Source organism: Notolabrus celidotus, unplaced genomic scaffold (assembly GCF_009762535.1).
Source record: "Notolabrus celidotus isolate fNotCel1 unplaced genomic scaffold, fNotCel1.pri scaffold_45C_arrow_ctg1, whole genome shotgun sequence".
Taxonomy (NCBI): domain Eukaryota; kingdom Metazoa; phylum Chordata; class Actinopteri; order Labriformes; family Labridae; genus Notolabrus; species Notolabrus celidotus.
Genome location: NW_023260266.1, coordinates 27,621 through 38,498, shown reverse-complemented (window position 1 = coordinate 38,498; position 10,878 = coordinate 27,621). Strand labels below are relative to the sequence as shown.

Sequence of the window (10,878 nt, the reverse complement as noted above, 5' to 3'; positions counted from 1 at the left end):
TGTGCAGAAACCTAAACCAGAAACAAACCGCAATGCATCATGGGACACTGAGTCCAACATTTTCAGAGAGGCTGAGGAAGCATGCATGTAAAGAGCATCACCAGAGTCAGTTACAGATACAAAGGTTGATGGAATGAGCTTTTAATGAGCATCAAAAGAAAAACAGCGTCTGTTTCTTTAAATGAAACCCAACTTCACCCTCAGTTTTTTAGTAAGACTCTCAATATGATGATTAAAAGAAAGATTTTCATCTCAGAGAAAAGCCAAGTATTTAAATGTTGGCACACATTCCATTTCCTTATTTTATTTTATTATTAATTTTATTTAATTGAATCCAAATTACTTTCATTTAATTTATGTTCGCTTTATTTCTATTACTTTCATTTAATCTAATTTAAATACATTTATTTAATGAATTTATTAAAATTTAATTTCATTCTATTTTTGTTTATTTATTTCTATTAGTTTATCTACTCTAAATTAAATCAATTTTATGTGATGTATTTTTATTTAATTTCATTGCTAATCAGAGAAGGTAGATTATAGTTCCTGATCTAACTTCCACACAAGTAGGTATTATTTTGAAAAATGTTAGATTTGGGAAGCCATGAAAATTCACAGATTAACAGAAACTACACTTATCCCAACTTTTAGAAGTCCAGCCTTGGAAAAAGTACTCTGACCCTCAACTTACGGACAGGTTAGGCATTTTACCCAAGCTTACAAAGTTATTAAAAGTTCACACGTTCATCAGCTTGATGAATAAAAGTTGAGGTTTTGCTGGAGTTTATTTCATCAACAGAGAATGAACACAAGAGGGAGCTCCTGCACAAGAGCAGCATGCTGTCACTACCATCCTGGCAGAGAGAGCGATGGCGTATCAGCGTAGACAGAATATACAAATTATACATATTATACATTTCTTCAGGACTCCTCCTCGTCCTTGTTCCCCCCCTCCTCCATCCTCTCTCTCGCTATTTTCACCGGCATACTCGACTTCCTTGACTTCTTCTTTGGCAGAGGGTCGCCTGTTTCCCACGGTCGCTGCTGATTGGTCAGTGGGACCAATTGTTTCTGTTCTGGGACACCATCGTCATGTGGCACAGGTTGACTCATGCAGCTTGTAATGGTGATGGAGGTGGGGTCAGGGAGGGGAGCAGGTGACGTGGGGTCTGGTTGAAGACCTGGGCAGCAGTCAGTTTTCTCTGGGGCTTGGGGCACCATGGGGACGAGGGAGGGCGGCGAGCCTGGTGAGGAAGCACTTTGAGGAGGTGGAGCCTGAGTTTGGAGGTCAAACCTGTAGGTGGAGTCACTCAGGGGGAAGTCCTGGTTGGTGTCTCCTTTCAGAGGCTGAGGAAAAGGAGGAGGGGAGTCAGCTTGTTGTGGGTCCGCTTGGCAGTTTAACCCTGTGTTCATGGTGTGTGTGTGCACAAGTGTGTGTGCATCTTCATCCTGTGGCCAAAGCGTGTTGCCGATCTCGTTCTCCCTGCAGGATTGTGTCCGAGCGTTGTTGTGCACGGTTTTGCGAACACTCTTGTGAATCAGAGTTTCTGAGTGTGCGCCCGAGCGTGGGTCCATGGTGGCGTTTCTGCCGGTGTGGACGTCTCTGCTGACCCCCGTGTGGAGCCGAGGGTTTGGGTTGGCGCTGTGTCTGTTCCGGCTCCGCAGGGAGCTGAACACCATGGTGCAGCCCGCCACTGTGCAGCGGTGTTTGATCTTCAGGTGGACGGCGTTGTAGTGGATCTTCAGAGTCCCTGCACAAACAGAGAACAGTGCTCAGGAACAGGAAGTCCTCCCCTGACATTCATCAAGAACACCTATCGCACCTCAGTAACAGTGACATCATTCTGTTCTTGATTGGACCCTCTGGAATCCCAAGACCAAGGACTAGTCCAGGATCTTGGACTAGACTACAAAGTGACAACAAGAGCTCTGGAACTCTGAACAGACAAGTTCTGACCTTGGAGATCCAAAGACACAAGACAAGTTTAGGATCTTGAATTTGCCCAATTGGAACACATAAATGGACTTAATGTAACACCAAGATACAAGATCAGATGGGGGTCACTTCTTTTGGACCTTGTGGAACACTCAACACAAAGATCTGGAGGACCTTCAATTAAACCCATTGGGACCTTAAGATGAGGGATCAGGACCTTGAATAAAAATCAGTGGAAGATTAGTCAAATATCTTGAATTGAGAACCGTGGAAGACTGAAGACCAGTTCAGGCCACATCCAGACAGGTAAGAACAGCCTAGGATCTTGAAAAGACCCCATGGAATGGCAAGACTGGAATCAGATAAAGATCTTGAATTGGATCCTTCCACTGGTTTGGCAGCTGGACTCACGAGACCAAGGATTTCAGGGTACAACCGGATCTGGTTGAACTGGATCCAGTTGTACCACAAGACATAAGATCGGTTGAGGATTTAGGATCAATCTGAAACTTGTAGAGCTCTTTGATGCAAGATCAAACTGGGACAAGATGTGTACTACACCGGGAACCTAAACATGCAAGACCAGCAGAGGGTCAACTTGACCCTGCAGAGCCTCAAGGTTCAAGATCAGTTGAGGACTTTGATCTGACTCTGATGGAACTTGAATTTACCCCAACAGACCTAAAGGCGTTGGACCAGATGTGGATCCCAAGTTGAAATGTTTGGAATCAGACAAATTATCACTTTAAGACATCTGATTGGACTTTTTGAACCCCTAAAATACAGAACCAGTTTGGGATTTGGACCACGTGGATCCCCAGTGGAACCTCCGGATCAACTAAGAATCAAGATCAGTAAAGAAAGTCAAATTGATCCTTGGGGAGTGCCTTGATACGAGTCCAGAAGAGGATAGCAACATCTGCAAAGACCTTGAACTGAACTCTGTCAAAGTCCAGGAAACAAAATCAACAAAAGGTCTCAGACTGATCCTTGTGGATCTCCAGACTCCACCTGAGTTCACGTTCAAGTAGAGGACCCACAGTCTTCCTACCTTTGTCATAGAAGCTTTTCCCACAGACGCCGCAGCACACCCTTCCTTTTCGACCTCCTGCCGGTGAAAGAGAAGGAAGGGTACAGAGGGAAGTCGGAAGAGGGTGCAATGAGGGCGGAGTGGATGGGAGAGGATGGAGGGAAGACGGAAATGAGGAGGTAGGAAGAGCTGAGAAGAAGGAGGAGGAGAAGGATGGAAGAGGACTGAGGGAGTGGGAAGACAAGCTTTGCAACTTCTGGGAATTCTTGAGGGAAGAGGAGGGAACGGATGGAGTGAGAGGAGGAGGAGAAATGGAGACGAGTGAGGAGTTTAAGGAAGGAGGGAGGGAGGAGGTGTTCTCCCGTTTGGAGACAAGATCCCTGTCATTGTGGAACCAAGGTTTCTGATGCCCAATGAACAGGGACGGGTTCGGCTTGTCGGGGTCTGCTTTGATTCTTATCGCTGGTTCGTCTTTGGATCGCTGCAGATTCGGATCGGTCTCTTGCGGTCCTCTCCGTCCCTCCTGCTTGGGTCTTTCAGCCAGTTTGGAATTGCTGGACTTTCGAAGGCATGGGACCTTACTTGGAGGAAGAAGCTCCTGAAAAACAAAAGCGGTTACACATTTAACTCACTGAGAACCCTGAGAGAGGAAGTGGAAGTTTGTTGGCTGTTTGACCAAAGAGTACCTTAGTGGGAAGGTGGAAGGCAGAGTTTGGAAAGTGGAAAGGTAGAAGCAAAGACAGTCCACCTGGGAAGTGCTCAAAGTGTTGGACCATGTTGTGGTCTGGAGGGCTGTTTTTCTTGAAGCGACACACGTCAGGAACTGAAGCAGGATCTCCTCTTGTGTTTTTAAACTCTCCTGGAGTCAGGGCTCGGCGTTCAGTGAAGGCGCTGAAGCTCTTCGAACCGAGACTCAGAGCCGGGTTTGAGAAGTGATTGGCAGCTGCCAGGCACTGAAGGGACATCAACTCCACGATCGGGCGAGTCTCACCGAAGCGAAGGAACTGTTTGAGGATGAGCAGCTCTTCTTCAGGAGACACCATCAACCAGCGGTCCAACACCTTTCCACTGGGATGCTGGGTGGAAATACGACCGAGCGTTAACAAAGGACAGATGGTGCTCAAATTTAGAGTTCAATATTTGAAAGCCCAGAAGCTAGGGAAACACACTTTGCAGATATCAGACCGGGCACAAAGGGCTGCTTGTGGGTTTTTCTTGCACCTACCTGCAGCTTATACCCTCTGACATAATCCCCCAAGCTCCATCCCAGTGTGTGCAGTATGTGCCCGACCTGGAACAGACAGTAATGCACATGAACATAACGCAAAACCCTTTTTTTAAAAATGCATCATAAGTCAGAAGTACCTGCTCCGGGGTCAGGATGCTGTAGAGACGGTCCAGCAGGATCTTCAAGCGAACGGGAATGGCCTGAGCTCCATACAAGACCAGGGAGCTCAGGTCGAACACCAGCCCAGGAAGAGCCACCTCAACTGGGCCACAGCTGGAGGGAGGCTGGGCCCGAAACTGGAGCTTCTCCAAGGCTGCAGAGACGAGGACAACAATGTTTGATTCTTGTTGTTGTTACATTGCCAAGGATTGCTACCCCAGAGAGCGCTTTAAGAGGCGGCTGTTTCCCTTTTTTAAGGAGGGCAGGAGAAACGATCAGATCTGAGATACAGACGATTCTGTTAAAACTAGTCGTTAAAACCGATACTGGGTTTTTCAACAGCTGATGCCGATAATTAGAGAGCAGGTCGGATGATTGGCGATATTTTATGCCGATATCATGTTGTTGTTTTTCCTTTCTGCATTCGACAAACAGAAAAACATTTGAAAATGAGGATTAAAAAATGCACTCCAGCTTCAGCACATTTCACTTCAGGTGGACGGCGTTGTAGTGGATCTTCAAAGTCCCTGCACAAACTTAGGAACAGGAAGTCCTCCCCTGACCTTCATCATGAAATCCTATTGCGTTCCCTTCTAACAAACACACGTGAGCTTACACTTTGGTCTTAAAGCACTTCAATAAAAGTGACATAATTTTGTTCTTGATTTGACCCTCTGGAATCCCAAGATTGAAGACGGTCCAAGGATCTTGGACTGGACTCCAAAGTAACAACAAGAGCTCTGGATCTTTGAACGAATGAGTTCTGACCTCTGAGATCCAAAGACTAAAGACGAGTTTAGGATCTTGAATTTGCTAAATTGGAACACGTATATATGGACTTAATGTAACCCCAAGATACAAGATCAGATGAGGGTCACTTTTTCTGGACCTTATGGAACACTCTGCACAAAGATCTGGAGGATCTTGATTCCCACCCATTGGGACCTTAAGATGAGGGAGCAGGTAAGAACCTGGAATAAAAATCAGTGGAAGATTAGTCAAATATCTTGAATTGGACACTGTGGAACCCCCAAGACACAAGACCGGTTTAGGTCTGAGCTCTGCTGGTAGAATGCGCTCCAAATGGACACAAGGGGGAGCGCTAACATTGCTCGTTAGCAGCCACACTGACGAGGCTGCCTGCAGTGTCTGCAGACGTTACCTCTTTATTCTTTAATCTGTCGTGTGATTGGAGGAATCGGCCAATGCTGTTATTTCAAATTAACAAAAAGACTGAAACCAATAAAAATGCAACGAGGGAGTTCACTGATGGGCTTCAGAGACGTGACAGGAGGAGGCGTGTGTGTGCAGATGTTCCCTCCAGATGCTAGCGGCGTTCTGATGACAGCGACACCTGACTTAGTGTCGCCTCAGTGACTGAACACATCTGCAGTGTGTCTGTGTGTGTGTGTGTGTGTGTGTGTGTGTGTGTGTCAGTTTGGAGGCTGAGGTCCAACATTGGGATGCCGTCAAACTGAGAAGTTTACAGACTCAGGAGGAACACTGAGACGACCATGACGAGAGATATAACCAGCGGTGACTTAAATAATGACGACAGACATTTTTTGAACACGTACATTATGGGGACATAATCCCCTGGAACAACTGCACAGTGGGGACTGTCTCATCGGTCCTGTGAAGGCACTAATCTTTGGCAGGTTGCAGGACTCAAACAACGTCAACATGACACATGTTGGGGACAAATATCTGTGATAGGTCTCAGGACACATTTCTTCAAACAACTGCTTTTTGAGAAAACATCTGTAGGGACATATCAGGAGTGGACACTTACATGACAAGGGGACATGAACATGTTTGGACCTCTACGTTATGGGGACGTAATTCGAACGAACACCAGCCTTTCGTGGACGCATGTGTTGTTTTGTGTTAACATTGATCGATAGACACAGAAATGTTAGCTGGCTTAATAAGACACAAGACAAAGTTTGACAATCTGTTGGTGGACAAACCAAACACTGACTGGGGCGACTGTGGCTCAGTGGGTAGAGTCGGTCGTCTATCAATCAGAAGGTTGGCGGTTCGATCCCAGCTCCGGCAGTCACATGCCGAAGTGTCCTTGAGCAAGACACTGAACCCCAAATTGCTCCCTCTGTTGTTCAGAGGTGTGTGAATGTGAATGAATGAGATTAGCTAACACTGATGGTCCCTCACTACATAGCAGTCTCTACCATCAGTGAGTGAATGGGTATGAATGGGTGAATGTGACGAGTAGTGTAAAAGCGCTTTGAGTGGTCAGACAGACTAGAAAAGTGCTCTATAAGTACAAGTCCATTTACCATCCATTCACTGGACACCCAACGATGACCTCGTGCATGTGAGGACGCCACAGGTGTGGACTCGAGTCATGTGACTTGGACTCGAGTCAGACTCGAGAAAAACACGTCAGAGAATATATGATACAAATATTAGATTGTATTATCATGTAATGATTAAATTGAAAGCTAACCTCAGTGTTGTAGTTTCAATTCACATTATTTCAAGTTAACAGTTATTTTCTGTTATCTGCGGCTGGAAGGCGGACAAATTCTGACATCTGTTTATATATCTACCACTTGCAGAGTAATAGCAGCAGATTAGAAGCCTCCTAAATGACCCTCAGCAGCCTTCAATCTTGCATTTTATTTTATTTTATTAAAAAAAATAAACAACTCAAAATGCTTTCATTGTATTTGTCAAATTGAATAGATGTTACATTGTTAAAATGGCATTTTATTTAGTAAACAGTCCTTATGACTTGTAAGGACTCGAAAATTTCAAGCCTATGACTTGGGACTTGACTCGACTTGTCTTGACTTGAGACTTGACTTGGACTTGACTTGGACTTGACTTGAGACTTGACTTGGACTTGGGATTAAAGACTTGGGACTTGCAAAACAATGACTTTCTCCCACCTCTGGAGGACGCACAGTTTTGGTGGATGCCTGTGTTAAGAGGACACCACATTTTGTAGGATAAAAAGAGTTGATGGACAGCCCGAGATATGGGACAGAAAATGTTAAAAAAAATAGAAACGCACTATTTTAAGGGACAATTTCAGGAGGACATCCAAGACTGGACATAATGCAGCTGAGTGTCTACGTCTGAGTCCCTCAGTGTTTGAAACTTTTGGACTCAGATCTCAAACTGCAACAATCTTTGCAAAATTTAAAATTCAAAAATCAATGATCCCGACACATTGAGGATGTTTTCATTCGTCTTACCGTGCGCCACCCAGCTGTGTCCACAGCGGTCACATGACCTGAGCTGGACCCGTCCAGGTTTGAAGCACACACAGCTGCAGGTGGACGCGGTGCACCTGATGGACTGACGGACAGGAGGACATGTTATTGATGTTTGTATAAATGTTGAGTTTGTTTGTGAATGAACAGAGATTCAGTTTGAATGTGAGGACGCAGAGAGACAGAGAGAGAGAGAGAGTCTGTACCTCCTCGGTGTCCGGAGTCATCCTCATGTCTCCGTCCTGCAGGCAGAGTTTAAATGATCAGTTGGACTCCTGATTGGACGAATGAAACATGAGTTATCTCCAATTTTTACAAATCTTAAAATCTATGATTTTTTCCTCAATACTTTTAAAGAAGTACGTTTTATTTTAGTGAAAAATGTATGAAAGGAAAAATGTTTCATTTCTATTCAACAATAATTATGCTCCATTTTAACATTAACTTCACATGAATTTATGAATCACTGATAATCACTGCGTCTCTATTGCTGTCTTTATTTTTGAATAAATAATAAATAAATATTTGTTAGTATAATAAAAAATAGTCTTAATTTCTCTAGAATAAATTCAGTTGAGCCACAATTCATAACTCAGCATACTAAATATAATTCAATTATTATTTAAAATATATTCATTTTTAATCCTTAAAAAAGTACTTTTTTTTACATTGGTGAATTTTATATTAAAATATTGTATTTATTTTAACATTAAGTAAATAGAAATGTATGAAACTCTTATGATCACCACATCTCTATCATTGTTTGAATCATTTTTGAATAAATAATTCATCAATATTTGTTGATGTAAAAAAAACCTTTTTGTTGAAATTTATTTTTTTATTTTAACTTTTAAATTTCTGCAGAATAAATTAAATATATTAAATATTATTTTATTATTATTTTAATTTTATAAAATAATTATTGAATATTAATTCACCTCATGGTGTACGAATACTATTAAAACTAATTTAACATTTTTATTTACTTCCATTTTAATCAATCTTTATGAAAACACAAATACAAATTAATCTTTGACAAATTTCATGATTTGATTAAATATTGATTAAAATAAATATTAAATTTAAAGATTAAGTTTCAGTTAAAATCCAGAACACAATTCTGAAGGATGTGAATGTTTTTAAAGTTTGATATGATTTATATTAAATCTTACTGACCGTCAGTTTAACGCCCGATGAAAGAAAAACAGCTTTCTCTTCTTCTTCTGTTAAATCTTCACGTCTTCCTCTCCTCCTCTGTCTCTCTCTTTTTATCGTCTCCCTGTTTGACTTCTCGTCCTCCTCATGTGAGTCTTCATGTCTTCATCCTGCTTCCTCCTCACCTCTCTCTCTTCCTTCATTTGCTCTGTCTCTTCTTCTCTTCACTTTTAAACATCACTTTCCCCCCCCCCTCTCTCTCTCTCTCTCTCTCTCTCTCTCTCTCTCCCCCTCTCTCTCTCTCTCTCTCTCCCCCTCTCTCTCTCTCTCTCTCTTCCATACATTCAGTATTCTTTCTTTTAAAGCCTCTCCATCTTTCGACTCCGCCCTCAAACTGCGCCAAACAGATGTGATTGGAGGAGGATTGATTCCTGGATGAGCGTTCACTCTTCTTCTCCTTTTTCTTCTTCTTCTTCTTCTCCTTTTTCTTCTTCTTCTTCTCCTTTTTGTTGTTCTCCTTCTCTTTCTTCTCCTTTTTCTTCTTCTTCTTCTTCTTCTTCTTCTTCTTCTCCTTGGTCCATGAACTAAACTGTAAATAATCATGAAGGTGAAGATGGAGTGAAGAAGAAGTGTCTTCTCCCAGATCGACCACATCGCTGAGCTCAAGCACAGAGGGGTCAAAGGTGACAGGTGATGTTAGACGAATTAGACCAAAGCAATAGAATCAGACCAAAGCAATAGAATGAGATCAAAGCAATAGAATGGGATCAAAGCAGTAGAATGAGATTGAAGCAATAGAACGAGACCAAAGTAAAAGAATGAGACCAAAGCAATAGAATGTGAGCAAAGCAATAGAATGGGATCAAAGCAATAGAATGTGATTGAAGCAATGGAATGGGATCAAAGCAATAGAATGGGATCAAAGCAAAATAATGGGATCGAAGCAATAGAATGTGAGCAAAGCAATAGAATGTGATCGAAGCAATGGAATGTGATCAAAGCAATAGAATGAGATCAAAGTAATAGAGTGAGATCAAAGCAATAGAATGAGATCAAAGCAATAGAATGAGATCAAAGCAATAGAATGGGATCGAAGCAATAGAGAGGTAGAGACAGTGGAAGAAAGTAAGATATATAAGTGTTAATATAGATGAAAGAAGTAGAATAAATAAAAGTCTGCTCTCTGTGACTCCGCCCCCTCTTCCTGCTCTCTGTGACTCCGCCCCCTCTTCCTGCTCTCTGTGACTCCGCCCCCTCCTCCTGCTCTCTGTGACTCCGCCCCCTCCTCCTGCTCTCTGTGACTCTGACCATCATTCACTGAATGAACATCAGGCTGTGTTGAAGAAGAAGAAACTAGAGACTGAGACCATAAACTCATTTTGGAACCAGAGGAGGCGCCCCCTGCTGGACGTTAAAAAAGAACTCGTGTTTTTGACTCGTCTGTACGTCTTCTACCAGGACATGTTGGAGCGTGTAGCTGTCCTTGGTGTGTCCATCAGCCCCCGTGTCCCCTAGGAAACAGCTCCCCTCTGGGAGGAAGGTTCCCCCCTGAGGGTCAGATTGAATCAGGGTGACAGTAGGGCACCTGGCACACACACACACACACACACACACACACACACACACACACACACACAATACACAAGGTTAAATTAATTCACAGCGTGGAGACATCTTTGTGCCCTCATTAAGGTTTTGTAAATGAGGACCCCGGCTGTAAAGAAAGAGTCGTCGAGCAGCAACAACGAAGAAAACCTGAAGAAACAACGAAGACAGAGAAACGTGAAAGAAATGACGACTTCACAGCTTCTCTCCCCGGAGCAGAAATGACCTGAAAAAGTTTTTGATATTGTTGATCAGAGGTGCACACACACACACACACACACACACACACACACACACACACACACACACACACACACACACACACACACACACACACACACACACACACACACACACACGCACAGTGAAGGTAGGGCTGTTGGACAGGCTGTGTGTCTGCTGGGAGCTGGAGGACCTCTTTCCTGTTTTGATGTCGTACTAATTAGAATATCTGACGATAGCTCTCAGTGTGTGTGTGTGTGTGTGTGTGTGTGTGTGTGTGCAATCATCACTGTTGGTTGAC

The 10,878-nt window shown here is 43.2% G+C and overlaps 1 protein-coding gene across 3 annotated transcripts; it reads right to left on the bottom strand.

The window, feature by feature from the left end:
- Positions 1–769: 769 nt before the first annotated feature.
- Positions 770–8,936, bottom strand: LOC117809825 (zinc finger protein basonuclin-2-like). Of its 3 annotated transcripts, none has more exons than XM_034679342.1 (8): positions 8,768–8,936; positions 7,802–7,837; positions 7,578–7,680; positions 4,335–4,510; positions 4,195–4,260; positions 3,656–4,045; positions 2,991–3,567; positions 770–1,754 (listed from the first exon to the last, which is right to left on the bottom strand). In XM_034679342.1, the coding sequence occupies exons 2-8, from the start codon at positions 7,826–7,828 to the stop codon at positions 925–927; spliced, it is 2,169 nt and encodes a 722-aa protein (XP_034535233.1). In that variant the 5' UTR covers positions 7,829–7,837; positions 8,768–8,936; the 3' UTR covers positions 770–924. The 3 variants fall into 3 exon arrangements, with proteins under 3 accessions (XP_034535233.1, XP_034535232.1, XP_034535231.1); XM_034679341.1 differs by having other exon boundaries at positions 7,802–7,870; positions 8,772–8,936; XM_034679340.1 differs by having other exon boundaries at positions 8,772–8,936.
- Positions 8,937–10,878: the final 1,942 nt, after the last annotated feature.

Bases quoted from the DNA above. Each gene is read 5' to 3' on its own strand.
- LOC117809825 (XM_034679342.1), bottom strand. From the start codon at position 7,828: ATGAGGATGACTCCGGACACCGAGGAG. The intron at 4,046-4,194 runs GTAGGTGCAAGA...ATTTCCACCCAG, and splicing joins TCAGAGGGTATAAGCTGCAG to CATCCCAGTGGAAAGGTGTT. The intron at 3,568-3,655 runs GTACTCTTTGGT...TTTGTTTTTCAG, and splicing joins CCTTCCACCTTCCCACTAAG to GAGCTTCTTCCTCCAAGTAA.